Source organism: Misgurnus anguillicaudatus, chromosome 9 (assembly GCF_027580225.2).
Source record: "Misgurnus anguillicaudatus chromosome 9, ASM2758022v2, whole genome shotgun sequence".
Classification (NCBI taxonomy): domain Eukaryota; kingdom Metazoa; phylum Chordata; class Actinopteri; order Cypriniformes; family Cobitidae; genus Misgurnus; species Misgurnus anguillicaudatus.
In genome coordinates, this window is record NC_073345.2 from 3147683 (window position 1) to 3163787 (window position 16105).

The 16105-nt window shown below is 35.1% G+C and overlaps 1 protein-coding gene across 2 annotated transcripts in view; it reads right to left on the minus strand.

The window, feature by feature from the left end:
- Positions 1 to 16105, minus strand: part of fstl4 (follistatin-like 4) — a 191855-nt gene that overhangs the window by 147903 nt on the left and 27847 nt on the right. For both annotated transcript variants that reach the window (XM_055197188.2, XM_055197187.2), the window contains exon 3: positions 15794 to 15827. In XM_055197188.2, coding sequence (XP_055053163.2) covers positions 15794 to 15827 — 34 coding nt within the window. The remainder of the gene's footprint in view (positions 1 to 15793; positions 15828 to 16105) is intronic.

Genomic DNA, 16105 nt, shown 5'->3' on the forward strand with positions numbered 1-16105 from the left:
TACATATGTAAGTTTGTAATTTGTGCTATTTTAATGTATTACTGCAAATTATTTAAAATGTGTAGCCTATGTTTGAAATGTCATTTTCACACAACTCCTTAAAGCATTTGTATTATTATTTTTTTTGTTTAACAATTTTTATTCATTTTCCATTAAACCATGTAACATTTTTACAACACATTTTGGACCAGATGTATACAGGCAAATTATGACTGTGTTATACAAATAATGATATCGATGAAGATACCCCCCACCCCACCCATCATTTGTATTATTTTAAATAAAGACCTCGATATTTGAAATTGTGTCTCTTGTGTCTCATTAAATGTAAGCAATGTCTGTAGGTTAAAATGAATTTTATCTAAAAATTATAGCTAATTTAAATATAGTACAAATTAATGTATACAAAATGAAAAGAAGTAGTATACTGTAAACCTGGGGATTTTATGGTAACGCACTGTATTACAGTAGCATTTAGATACTGTAAAATGGGAATACAGTTTAGTAGTACTATAAAACACATTTACAGTAGCCTACGGGCAACAGTGTTGAAAATGTCTAGCAGTGTAGTTAAAACTTGCAGAGTGTACTTTTAAACCGAAAGGAACTTCTACTGGGTGTCTGAATCAGTTCGGACACTGCTAATATGTATTTCATTTTAGATCTATTTAATTTATGAATTGTGGCTTAATTTTTTTTTCTTTAGGACGTTTTTTTTAAATAATGAACCATACCAAAGCAATCAAACTGAATCAATTAAAACTACAATGCATTGCAACTTTTATTTAAAAACTCTATATAGCAAAATAGACACTTGCTAAAGTCAAAGTGAGAAAAGAATGTGGTCTCTGCTCAGTATACAGAACTGTGGCTTAATAACAGAATTGATGCAAATACTATTTTATGACCAATAAAATTTCTAAGATTTATTTTATGCTTACACCTCCACAGCTTACATTAGATTTGATTTTCTATAAAGAATGTGAATTTTATTGTATTGAAATGGCCCTAAAGATGCAGCCAATATAGATTCAATGAGCTAGAAGCTGACTACACGATCCATACTCAGAAGAAAAATAGTGTTGTTATAGCAGTGGCTCAGTATAGATGGACATAGCAGTCAAGAAAAGCACATTGAAATCCCAGCGTCCTGTCCAATATCTTAAAGTTTATATAATGTGGGCGAATCTGAAAAATACTTACAAATCTAAACTCATCACGGTTTCTTCTGATGGAAATCATCTTGTTCCATTTCTAATTCTGCTACATTCACAGTCTTCTTACGTTAGAGTCTTATTTAACTCTTTCCCCGCCAGCATTTAAATAACAAAGGTGCCAGCCATCGCCAGCATTTTTTATGATTTTCACAAAAGTTGCCTTCCAGAAAATGTTCTTCTTTTAATATATAAACACACAATATATTAAATGAAAAAACATACCCTTTGCTCTCAAACAAAAAAGTTCATCCTCTCTTCATCTGATAGGTTTTTAAAAAAATTACAAAACTTGTAGCAAAAAGCTGAGATAATTGCATTTTTGTAAAGGACTTTTGTTAAAGATCAGATTCAGAACGATGTTTTTTTATTTTTTTTATACATATATACATACATGTGATAAGCATTTAGTACCATGATAATAAATTACCATGGATTTATCACTTTGTTTTGTCAGTTTATTCAGTGATCAATAAATTATTTGATGAGAGCTCAATAATTAATTATTAATGCCGAACAGCAAAATGTATTCACATTGCGCAGTGACATTGATGACAAAAAGGTCAGATGATCTAATTTGCATAAGATTGAAAAACCACAGACATACATTTGAAAACAGCCCTTTTTGAAGAGCATTCACCTGAAATCAGTGTCCTTATCCAATGACACAACATATTCATTCTGCTGGCCCACTTCTGAAAGTTAAACTGATGAAATAGAGGCGAGACTCTCTCAAGAGTCACCATCACCTGAGATCTCACCACTATTACACATGATATTTGCACAAATTGCCCCGTTTGTGTTTGAATATGAAGTAGATTTATTTCTCCGAGGATTTGAATGACAGATGAGTCTTATACACGCACCGCTCTCCTTCACTCTTCATGCTCAGACAGAAACTTATAGCTTTGAGATCAGAATGTTTTCATCTTTATTAAAGTCTTACATTGATAGTTTACACAAAAAATTAACATTTCTGTCATTATTTTATGATTCTTGTAACATTTCAACTTGTGTGTTGTTATTTCTTTTCTGCTAAAACACAAAAGGACATACTGTATTTGAATCTTAATACAGTTTATTGAGCTGTATAGAAACACAGTAACTGTAGTTCATATAAATCATACGACCTAAGAAGACTTAAGTATTACACAATTATAACTTGTGAGAGAAAGACTAAAATCTTCTCCAAAGTCCTGGTATTATCACAGCAAGATTATCAAAGGAATAATTAAACTATTTATACTGTTTTTTTTTTTTTTTAGAACATTTGGGTTTATTGTACCCTACTTTTCTGTTGTTTTGTCTCACATGGCCATGAACTTTTACTATATGGAAAGATATTGAAAGATTGTGCTAAAATTTCTAATATATTTCAATAAAATAGCTTAAACATACTGGGAAGGATTTATAAAGAGAAATGATAAATAAATAGCCTTCTTTCAAATTATTCAGACTTGAGTTGTAACACTGTGTTACTGTAACAAACTCCACTGTGTACAAATGTTTTGAATGTAATAGTACTAGGAGTTGTTTAATGGTGCTGGGTTTTATACAAGAGATTCAATAAAATTATATAAGGTTGTATTTGGTGACTTACACAACTCTTAATTAAAAAAGCTACGAAGAAGTTGTGTACGTTATACGAGATATTGTGCAGGGGACGCGTTTGTGTGGAGGATGCAGGAATAAACGGACGTCTGACTAAAGTCAGTGTTTCTATTTTCTTTGTTATAGTAAGGTGGCATTTATGTACACAATAGCATATCTGGGAGTGGCTTGCAGAGCTGTGCATTGTGGTGTATAGTGGGAGTTGTAGTTTTTCATACAAATGTGCTCTAAAGTCACGTTCTATATTTTCTCTTTCAAATAGACACAACATTCTACATTTATGTTACGTTTTGACTACAAATATGACCCACTTTCCATAAAGATTAATGCTCTTATCGGTGAAATAGCCCTTTAACAATGATGTTAAACTCCATCAACCAACGGTGTAACTTTGGTTTGAGAAGTGGGGGGGGGCACAAAATGGGGGAAAAATGTTCAACTTATATCCCATTCCCTGCATTTACCTACATTTAGGGACTATGGTGACACAAAATACAGGAAATAATTAAGTTAATTATAATTATAAATTCTGCCAAGAAGAATATGCTACTATAACTGTATAAGGTTTATTTGCAAGGTTTACTGTTTTTTACATAAAATCACCCTACATAATGTAAAAAAACATTCTGTGAAAATATAAACTTGATATCTTTAAAGTGCCCATATTATGAAAAACTCACTTTTTCTGGGTTTTGGGGTGTTCATTTGTGTCTCTGATGCTCCCACACGCATACAAACTTGGAAAAAAATCCATCCATGCTGTTTTGAGTGAGATACAGGTTTCTGAATGTCCTCAGCCTTGAGTCTCAGATTACAAGGTTTCAAACTCAGCTCCGAAGTGACGTAACTACCCGTTTCGTCACATTCAGTTTGAATTGTACCCGCCCACCACCCCTCTCGCAGGTCTCCACCCACCAGGTAGCTTGAGAGCACAGAGAGCAGTCACTTCGCTGATACCCTATGTGCTGTCATCATGTCTCACGAAAATAACAGCGCTATTTGGATATTATGGATTATACTCCCGCCTACTTTTAAAAACAAAGTTTTAACGCGTGGTTATTTTAACCTAAGGAGTAATCTTATATACAGTGTGTTACGACGCAAATAGTCATCAAATTGTAGATGATAAGACGTTCATGCGAAATCTGATGTAAACAACAGACTATGTATCTATATTTCACGGATTATACGCATTTGTGGACAAAAATGGTCATTGGATTTATTTTATTGGACTTTCATGGATCATTCACACATCTGAAACAGACTTGATTCGATTCGCGATCATTGTATCAACACAAAAGGTAAGGTAAGTCACGTTATATTTTGCATGTTGTCATCTTCTGTCACAAAATACTACATTTATGATGCTAGAGCATCTGTATCTCAAAACAGAGATCATACATTGATGCTAATCCTGTAAATTATACCTTTTAAATGTATAGTGATGTTAAAATTGTTTGTAGACAGTAACGTTAGGCTATATAGATATTTTTGCAGACTAGATAGTTTACAGCGTGGTTTCGAAAGTAAAAAAAAAATATTTAACGGCTTTATTTTACAATTCTATAAGAAATAAGTAATAGTGCTTTGCCAAACTAAAAGTTTTTTGCCAAACTAACCGAGACCGGGCCTTACAACAGTATATGATAGCAATATAAGGCATAATAACAACTTTAACGATACAATGCTTAATTACAAAAAAATATGGTGTTTTTTAATTTCCAGAAAAATAATGGTTTTGGAGATTCCTTCGAAAAGTTTATGGGCCATTAGAATCGTCCTAAGCACCCCCCCCCCCCCCTTACAGCGCCCCTTCAACACAGGCAGACTCTCCTTGCATTGCTTGGTCCTGTTCTTCCTTGGCGAAGACAACGTGCGGTTAACAAAATCCAAACAAATGACTTTAAAAGTGTGGGGGGGGCATGATCAGGATTTTGAAAAGTGGGGGGGACATGTCCCCCGTCCCCAGTGGAAATTACGCCCATGCCATCAACACTTAAAATGTATCACTAAAACTTTCTTTCTTTTCAGTTTAGTTTTCAATAGCAGAAAATCTTTCATTAAGTGTTGACTAAACTGGGCATAGCAAAGCGGCAAATGATGCCTATCCTCAATTCAGCCGTAACACAGCTGTGCACAGCCGACTAAATTATCTATTTTCAAAATGGCAGACAACTAAAACAAATAAAGATCTTTATTTCAGGCCAAAGCTATGCATTCAACCATGAACCACAATAAATGAATTAAGGTGCACTGCATTATGCCATACAAAACAAAAAGAAGAAAGTGAAAAACTAATATGACCACTTCAATATGACACAATGCATTCATATATATAAAAAAAAGAAAAACACAATTCCCTTCGAACTACCTAGTCAAATTCAAACGCTTGAGGTATAAGACAAATAAGATTTCCATAATCTCTAAACAATTCCTAAACTATAAACACACACATATGTAGGACACTACTGATAAATCAAGATCTTCATTTGCCTCACACTTACTGAAATTCATTTCCTGTCTGTGTTACTGTACCACCTCTGTGTGACCTTCAACACACTTCAATACCTCAATACATTTGACCTAAACTCTATCCCATCTTGACAAAATGATTTATGACAGGTAAGGTTACATCCTCAGGACTGAGGTTTATTATTATTCACTGTATTTGACGAGAGGCTATTGCAACACAAATTTTCTAGCTCAGGTATACGGTACAGTATTTACCACACTTACCCATCTTCAGTATGAACTGCCTACACTCATTCGAATGAAAATGCTCAACCTCTGCTTTTTACAGCATATTTTAACAGATAAAAGTCTTTCCCAGCCTAAACTCTTAATTGTTTCAGATTTTTCATCGTTCATTTATCTACAGCCCTGTTTCACAGGAGAGCTGCATTGATACAGCCTCACTACGTCAGCTCATGACAGTCACAGTGTTTCACCTGCTGTGCACATAAAGCCACAAACAACATTACGGTCTATGATCGATTGTGTTTTTCAGTCTTCAGTCATTAAACAGCCTTTTTAAGACCTCTACATTTGTCTACTACTGGTTAAATGGTACAAATGGCTTTTATTTCCATTTTTAAGAGTAATTTGCTGATAAAATCACAAGTTAGACAAGCATAAGAATCATGATAAGAGATGGTGTTATCAGTCAGTGTGAACAGACTGAGACTCAGTGAGACTGCAGACATTTGATGGCGGTCGCCTGTGTCAAAATGAAGAGATTTCTTTATTGGCCCTGACAGCGAAGTGCTCTGTCTGTTACGGGACAGCAAACGTAAGTCATTGTCTTCAATGACAGAATTTCAAATATCTGAGGGAGAAAGGAGGAAAAATGCGTCTTTACTTAATCACAGGGCACACAGAAAGTGAGGGAAAAGAGAAATAATTATTTGCACAGTAAAGATTTATTTTATCACCGCACTAGATCTCCTTTAAAACCTAGTCAGCTGCTTCACTGTCTACGTAAGCAGCAACGTATAGATTTCCAATAGAGCTTGACGTTAACATGTTACCGGTACCTAACAATGCAATACTCTAATGAGAATAAAAAGTACCTAGCATGCACAAAAATCAAAAATTGATTGAAATATATTTATGACCAACATTTCTTTTCTATATTGGAGAAACATTTTCACAAAGTTTGTTAAAACGCATTCTGGGATCGGTTCATCCATGAAAGATACATGCAGTCCAGCCATATAGTGCTGTAAAACAGAGAAACTGTCCGTGATGCCTTTGATATGCTGTCTAGGTAGGTTGCATTGGTATTGGAACAGAACATAAGAGCAGAAGACCTCAGATCTGTCCTGACCGAACACATTCTGCTAGATTTATAAACACACTCAATGACAGTCTTCACATTGAGAGAAAGGCAGAGAGAGATTCAATGTTTTAATACCAACAAACATAACCACCAACTAGTTCTAACATCTCTTTTATTGTTCTCATGGCTGTAAAATCTGCCAACAAATCAATACATTTTTCAATGTCAAATCTAAAAATAAACATTTGACATTGACATATATATATATAAATCAAACAGAGTATTAGAAGACCAGCTTTTAATAATAGAGATCCAGTATATGCAAAACTATAAGACAAATATAAGAAGCATATAAGAAACAAGACATCACAAATCTTAATGCAACAACCTCCATTATTGTGGGTTATTTTCAATCGAGTGTCTATGCAACTGCTGTATGCTGTTAAACAATAATTCTTACCTGTCTCTGATGGCATATAGAGAAATTTAACATAGTTACATTTAAAAAATGTTGGCTTGTTTCAACCCATGGTTGGGCCAAAAAGGGAGAAACTAAACGATTTAAATTCAATGCTGGTTTTAACCCAATGGATGGGTTTATCAATATAAGATATAGACTGAAACAATACACATTGAGTTTATGTAGAAAGTGAATGAATTAGAAGTTACATTTTAAATGAAAGTTTAAAGATTTTCAATTGGTGGGTCAAAAGAATGGATCTATATGCAACGTATTAACCCAATTTAAGCTTGTAAAAGCGAGATGCATGCATGCACGCAGAAATACATATCTGCGCAAATGTGTTTCCTTTCTGTGTTTCCCCAACTGTAGAATGCAGTCATGCACACAGAAGTCCAGGTGATAGCACACGATTGAGTTTGTAGACTCAATATTGATAAAACAAGATGGAACTAATGTAAGTTTTTAAGCAATATTGTTATCTTATTTGAACTAAATAATTATTTTTATAGTTTGATGGAGGTACAGTATGGAAAACATCCTCAATAGTTTCAGGAAAACCTCTGTCAAGTCTAGAAAACTGCATTGCTGCTCAGAAAATCAGCATATTTATGTGTCCTGTACTGGCAAATATGAAATTACTGTTTAGCTCTACTTTACAACACTACATAAACAGCTGGCACAAAAATATGCATATATTATGCATACAGAGCATAAACATATGCGTTTTATTTTAGTAGCAGCCATAAAATGACTGGTTTCTTGAAATATTGTTATGTAAATTCTTGCAAAAGACATGCTATTATTCATTGTTATCATTGTGTAATGTACAATGCAAATCAGCAAGAAAACTTTCTGTCTGCTTTCATTACTTCCATTCAGTGTACAGCATTTATGCCTTAAAACATGCTAATGTTCATGGTAAGTCATGGAAGTCATAACTTACAATTCACGTTCGTTCACCTAAATATTTGTAAATATTTTACACCTTTCCCAGTACTGGGAAAGTTGCACTGTATGAAATACACAAGGAAAATTTAAATAGTGAATAGTATTGCATGCAGCAGGCTTTTAAGAAAAAAATGTCCCAGTAAAGGTTTATGTCTTGCAACGCCCCTGAGCTGACATGACAGTCTGTGATGAAAATATTTAACCTAACCGTAAAATACATACAGTATTTATTCTTGTGGTTGGGAGATTACCTAATATCAGACTGGTGCAGAGAGACGAGCAAAAATAACAGATTTATTAACACAAAATACTCACAAACACAGCTAACATTTGACAATAACGGACAACAATGGGTAATAGTGATGTTAGGTTCTTGAACGAATCGTTCTTTTGAGACGGTTCTCAGGAAGTAAATCGGTTCACAAATCGAACTGAATCAAACTTTAGTTTCGGGCATAGGTTCGGTTGGTTTTAGTATGACTTATTGTGTATGCAAACCATATTTTAGTTGTTTAAGGAAAACCAATTAGTTTAAAAGACAAGTTTATTTATTTTTTATACTAAGAATATGTAGAACACATCCGCAATTATGCAAGTTGTAGTTAAGTCAAAACTGGTCAGTTGTATCTGGCATTTACGATCCACGATTGAAACCGTGACCACAAATATTACTAACTTGTGAATGAAAGGCAATAAATCAGCTATGCCTTCCCAAAAACATAAACTTTTTATTTAAATGCTTTAATGTGTTGAAACAAACGACTTTATTTGAATGTTTCATTGATACAAGTATAAAATAAATGCATAGTGATGCCATTTCTTGATGACGTCAGGAACCTGTGAATCGCCTCTTGAAACGGTTCAATGAGCCGAACTGTCCGTAAAGAGACCGTTTGCGGAAATGAATCATACTTTGCATCACTAATGGGCAGAACAGACAGAGGCCGTTTCTTAATATGTGTTCTTGTCTGTACTTGTGTTCTTGTGGACTTGTAAAACGTCATCGGCCACAGCCCAAGTACTGTTCCAAGTCAAAGTTCGCATCAGGCCAAGTTCACATAACATCCCCGGATGTGTTCTTGATCCGCCCATTTTATTGAGGATGCATCAGGAGGTGACTTGTACGGACTTCTGACAGCCAAGTTTCCCAAAATGCATTTCTAGTCAACGGCAATGAATTAGAAATATTCGTAATATTACTCTTTCTGTGTCATTAAATGTAGTTTTAAGAGCTGTTTACTCAAGAATATAGATGAATAAACTTCAAATATGTGGTCGGTTAGTAAAGATAGCGCTTATATTAAAGTTTCCTTTTGGATACGTGAGTTCCGGTGAATCAGCGTGTGATCAGCGGCGTATACACCGACGAAGGCAGCCTAATTTCGGCAAGTTCTGTTGAAATTTGCCGCGATCTCAGTGCAGCTGCTCTGTCCTCTGGTGTCTGATGATCAAACATAAAATATTCACTTTGGAACTGGCATTTTTTGTCTCATCAATTTTTTTATCTTAATTATTCATATGAACTATTTGTTATCCTTTTAACTGATGGTAAAGTTAAGTTTCTTAACTTAAATCACACATATTTTTATATAATCTTAACACTGTAAATTACTGTGCTTTACTTTAACTAGATTTTTTTCTTGTGTTTATTTCATGTTGTACAATCATTTAGTAGTATTGAAATAAATGGTTTATTAAAATAAATAAATAAATGTGTTTTATATTATAATTTATTTTGTAATAAATACATTAGGCTAATCAGCGTATTCACATGTTGCCTTAACCACATATTAGGGCAGTGGTCACCAATCCTGATCCTGGAGGGCCGGTGTCTCTGAAGAGATTAGCTCCAACCCTAATCAAACACACCTGAAGCACCTTAATAAGCTGCTTCAGGTGTGTTTTATTAGGGTTGGAGCTAAACTCTTCAGAGACACCGGCCCCTTCAGGACCAGGATTGGTGACCACTGTATTAGGGTTTTTGCATTTGATATATTTCGTTATATATACTTGGTATTGAGAAACGGCTAGGCAGTGTTTCCCAATCCTGGTCCTCGAGGCCCCCCTCCCAGAAAGTTTTAGATGTCTCCTTATTTTGGAAGAAGGCTAAGGATAAGTTGAATCAGGTGTTTTAAATAAGGAGACATCTAAACTTTCTGGGAGGGGGGGCTCGAGGATCAGGATTGGGAAACACTGGGCTAGAGTATAGACATGTTGATGATGATGATTGGTGGCAGGTGAGGATAATTACAAACACAGAAGAGGATGATGGGAGATGTAGTCTAGACGAGAGTAAATGACAAGGAAACAGACAAGGATTTAACAGTTTATGACGGTCCTTTTACCATAGCCAGTTATAAACTTCTTTTTTATCTCTCTTAACAACAGCAACAATATAAATCTGCATTTACATCTACATGTGTTGTACATCATCCTGTTCTTCAGAGTTCATTCTGTCTCAAGGTAATCAGAGAAGTGCTCTCAGTCTTAGATTGTTGTGTGGCGTTCAGTGTCAAAAAAGCAGAGGACTTGGCAACGTCTCGCTGCGGACAGCATCTCTCATCGAGTTCAGGCTTTATCTCTGTTAGTAGAAAGTTGTTCTTAAGAAGTTTTTAGATATAGGTCATGAAAACACACTTTTTAAAAGGCACAGCTTTTGACTACAGTGACCCCAACGTCACCTTAATAATGCGTGATGCCACTGCCTTGCTATTGTTTATTTCTGTAATGAGAATCATGTGATATAAGAGTTTAATATAAGATGTGAACTTGAACACAAATGTTCTGCGCATGTATTGTTGCATCCGATTGAGAAAATACTATGATTCACGCGTTCACATGTGTACTTTTCTCCTGCTGATCAGATCACAGATCGGAGTACATCCCCCCCCTCAATACGATCCAAATTTGCATCCGATCGTCCTCAATCGTATTGATTAAGGTGTTTACATGAAGGCTTTCCATACGATTGAGCCATCAATACGATTAAAAACTGATTATTTGGTTGCATGTAAACGTACCTAATGTGTCTTCACTCCTCTATTGCCCCTAAAGTATCTCTTTATTACAAACAATCTGTTTTTGTATTTAAATAGATTTCTGTAATTATAATTCTAAAAATAAATGAGGTGAGAACTGTCTTAGTCGCTCACCCCGACAGTGTTTACTAGGACTGAGGCGCTAACAAGAAGCTGATTTATTTCACATGCAGCTTCTTAATCTTAATCTTTCCTGCTAATAACTTTTAAACCATACAAACTGCTCTGTATTATTTCCAGTTTTACTATTACATTCGAGTTCCTGAAGACTTCATGAAAGCCATGCAAATAGGAACATAAGCTGTATTTATACAGTAAACCTGTGAAGAGCTTTGCTCCAGTAATCTGACAGTGATATAAGACTGAAACCTCTGCTCTGTAACTCTTCCTGTGAATGTTGGCAGAGTCGTCGTCTATGCAGAGCTGCAGCGGTCAGCTTTGGACTCAGCCCAAATTCTATGAAGTGTATGTTGAGAGCACACGGATAAGCTGCCGAATACTTTCAGCTGTTCATCAAAACAACATCAAAAGTGCTACAGATTGTGTGAAAATTGGTGAGAGTCTTTTCTCTTGATAGCTACAGTCAAACTCCATCTGTTCAATGATCGTGGCGAATATTTGATGTGAACGTTTCAGACCGCTGGCAACTGCTCGAACATCACTGCGTGTTACAGAGGCATTTCATCACCTGTACTGCTATGTTGTAATATAGATGTGAAAAAGTTGATGGCCTTGTGTAAGGGAAGCAGCAGTAGCATGCATTTACACCATCTGGGGGCAAAACACATTCTGCCCCATTGCAAAGAGCACAGAAGTAGGAAAGGATCTATAGCAGCAATGTCAGATAGTTTTCTCTCAGAGCTCCTCAGGAAAAAACACACAAAGAGTTTTATGTCTTAAACCTTTAGTCATCTGCTGTCTGACCATTGCTTCAATGGTCAAGACATACATTATTGGGGGGTTTAGAATAATCCAGAAATAGGACTTAGGTATATTAGGACATTTAAGTAGTTTTTACTATCAAACTGTACAAAAAAAACAAAAACAATAATGGTGTGTATTTTTAGACAAAACAATAGCAGTGGTATATGTTAAGATATGTTAATAGGTGTTTTTAAATTAAGGCAGCTCAAACATGCATTTTAGTCTAGGACTAGGATAACCCCTGTCCAGGTGTGCATTTTCACACTTTTATCCAAAGCGACTTACACTTTATCAGTATGTGGGTGATTCTTGTGAAATTAAACTTGCGAGGTGTCATGAAACATTTTGATAATGAAAATAAATGCTATCAAAATAAAAAGCATACAGTTACAAACATCTCTTAATGTACTATTTTGCACATGATTTCAAATGACATCATAAAAAATTTTTGTTGTTTTTTCCACATTTAAGGGGAAATTTTATATAAACATTTACAGTAAAGAAACATGTGGTATTTGGTGATCACTGGCAAATGTAGAGACAATGATAAGAAATATAAATGTGCCCAAGACCAGTTTTGTCATCCCCGCAACAATTTTTATTCGTTGTTTAAGCCCTCGAGGAACTAACATTTTCACAAAAAAGTTGTAAGGGACATAATTGACTGTGACACAAGATGGCTACCAGGTAAGCAGTTCTTATTTTTCTCTCCAGATAAAAGTTACATTTTTGTTTGTCATAGTACCTACACAACATTTTACTTCTCATTACCGAAACATGAGTTTGTAAATGCATTTAATGTAATATCATGTTGTGGTAATGATCATTTTTTATAATGATAATCTAAAAAAATGTAAATATTCTTAAGGAATTATTTTTTTAAATCCTCTAAAAATAATGGTTATAGTAAGTTCATAAGAAGAAATCTTATATGTGCAAAAAAATTCAAGGGCTTTTTAAAAATTCTGATGCATGGACACCTTCTAAATCTGGAATTCGTGAGAATCACACACGTTTGTTCCCTAGGTTCAAACCCATGATCTTCTGCGCTGCTAACGCAATACGGGAGGAGCAGGAGCAATGTAAAGGACAGCTTCACTATTTCTTATTTAATTCTCTTTCAATTAGTGTATAAAAGAAGTACAGAGCTCCATAATGGGGTTCGCCCTATGATAGTGTTTAATTTGTGACAGTAACAAAGCTCTTGTTAAGATTTCATGCAGCCTCAAGGTCAAATTAATGATGATATTTCAGTGACTGAATGGGAAAGATTTAATACTACATTCAGTCTGTCTGCTGTAAAAGCGTCAAGATTTCCTCCTGTCTTTATTCTTGAGTGACCTTTTCGGCGCCGCCTGCGGCACGTTATTTATTTATGATTTGTGTCTGAGCCAAAAGCCTGTCAGCCTGCCCTGTTTGTGATGTTAGCGTTCGGTCAGGCGCACAAGTGCTTGAATGGTTGGTGTTGAGAAACTGGGGCAGTCTGATTAATGTCACACACTGGAAGTCAAATGCAGACATGACAATAAAAAATGCTTCTCCAGAAGACAGAGCAACTGAGATAACAGTTAGCACATAATGACACGCATACGCTGAAGAAGATTTCATGATTTAACCATGAGAAGAAAAGAAATCCATCACGCCGCTGCGTCTTTTCACAAAGTCAGTAAATAATTGGGCCATGAGGAATCAACTAATTGTTTTTTAATAGATCTGCCGAGGCTGTTTACACTTAAACACTTTCTCTAACTGACCATTTAGGTTTTGATCTGCTAACCAGATGTAATTTCATAAAAGTTTGATTTCATTTAGCAATTAAAGCAGTAACTAAAAAAAACAGTAAACACACCAAAAGACTGCAGGAATTTCAAAGCTTTTCTCCTGTGTTAACGTTGCCTTATACAGATGTTCATACAGTGAATGCTCTATTACACTCTTAAAATAATAATGTATTAATATATTAATATTAATAAACTTCTGTAACATTAAAAAACTATTTTACCAGCTGGTAAAACAAGAAATTTGTGAAAAAAACAAATTGTCGCATAAGGTGTATCACAAAAAATAACCTGACCGTAAGCCATTTCCATACATATTTTTGTGTACCTAACATTTGTGTTCACATCTTTTTGTGTGTTCAATAAATAAAAAAGGGGGAGTATTTAGATAGAAATAATAATTAAAAAACATGCAGAACGGATGTGTTCAAAACAGCACAATCAGTGTTAGTTTTGGGACACAGCACACTAAATGCATTATACCAGAACACACATCTCTGTGTTATTACTTTTAACACAACTTGTGTTTTATTTTAACACAAAATGGCGCATAATGTGTTAAAATGACATGACAATAAATGTGTTAAATAGCATAACGCAAAAATGTGTAAAAAATAAAAACATCCTTTCTTAGGGGTCGATCACACCAAAGGCGTTTATGGCAGTTGCAGGCGCCTTTTTTAAATGATATTCTATGGGCAGTGAACATTATGCATGCTGTTTATGGACGCCGAACGCCTTGCGGTTTTGCCGCCGGCCACATCACGCGCTATTAAAGCAGCGCTGAGAGCGGAAAAGCGGCCGACGTCATTCGCGTCTTTCCACTGTCCAATTGAATGAGGGGAGAAGCGGGACTTTCGTTGTGGTGACGGAAGTTTACGGAGCTCTCAAGCTTCGATATTTGATTGACAAGACAGCTGACAATGTGGTGGCCTAGCAATATAAAAATCCGTGCCACACTGCTCTTTATTTAAAGTGACCAAAAAAGGCAGTGCGATGGCAAGCGTTTAAAACGCATTTGGTGTGATTAACCCCTTAGTGTGCAAAATATCCGAAAACAACTTCAAAATGTCACAGTTGTTTCAAGGTATAAGCTTTTACGACTGAAGCTCAGCTGGGAGCAGGTTGGGTCAGATATTTGTGGCCTTGGGTCTCCAGTACTTTAAAATCTATGTGCTTTCACTGAATTGACCCAATTATGAGCTGAATACCATTGAATGTTTAAGAAAATAAACCTCATATTCATTTTGTGGATATTGTGCCCTTCAGAGGATGCACATGACGAAAATCTACCATGTGATTCAAAATGTATTTGCGTTAAACCTATTTTTCGACAAAAGTTGTTTCTAAACAAGTTTTTGTGACATTTGAGGTATGGACATTCCCCCTTGTGCTAAACTTACACGGAAAATCATTTTGTTGACTTTTGCAAAATTGAATCAATAATAAGCATGTCAGAAACATCCAAGCTAATGTCACAAACTGAACTAAAAAAAAAGTGTGATTTTTAACCATTCACTCTAAAAACAAACGGTGCTATATAGCACCAAAAGTGGTTCTTTGCTCGTAATCATAGAAGAACCATTTTTACTGCCATATAGCACCGGTGAAGCACCTGTGTAGAACCATATAGTGCTATGTAGAACCAAATGTGGTGCTATAGTGGTGCTATATGGCACCTACACAGGTGCTTCACCGGTGCTATATGGCACTAAAAACGGTTCTTCTATGGTTACGATTCAAATCAACAGTTTTGGTGCTATATAGAACCGTTTGTTTTTTTAGAGTGTTGTTTCAGTTTATCATCCAAATCTAAATTCATTTACATCTACAGGTACATTCATACATTTATTTTACAGCCCCATATTCCTAATGTATTTTTTAAAACCATTTCATTGATTTCTATTTTTAGTTTCCTATGAACAATGAGAATTTTCTCTGAGGATTTAAAGTAACAACTCATAATAACTTTAACATCCATTCCTGAAATACAATATACCAAGAACATAACATAATAATCGAGTTTTGTTTGGACTTACTTTGGCTGTCTTTATTTTCAGCTTCTCCATACGGCTGCAAGAGAAAAGATAAATAATCATATTAATGTATGCCTTTTACTGCATAGGATATACTAAATACTAAAGCAAGAGGTTTCGGCAATGATTTTTAGTCTATCATTAGTAATCTACCATCAATATTATTGACTTTTATTATCTCTTTGAATTGTACAGCACATTGGTCAACAGCTGTTGTTTGTATATATAAACTGATATTGACATTGTGAATTTAAAGGGATAGTTCACCCAAAAATGAAAATTCTGTCATCTTTTACGCATCCTTATGTTGTTCTA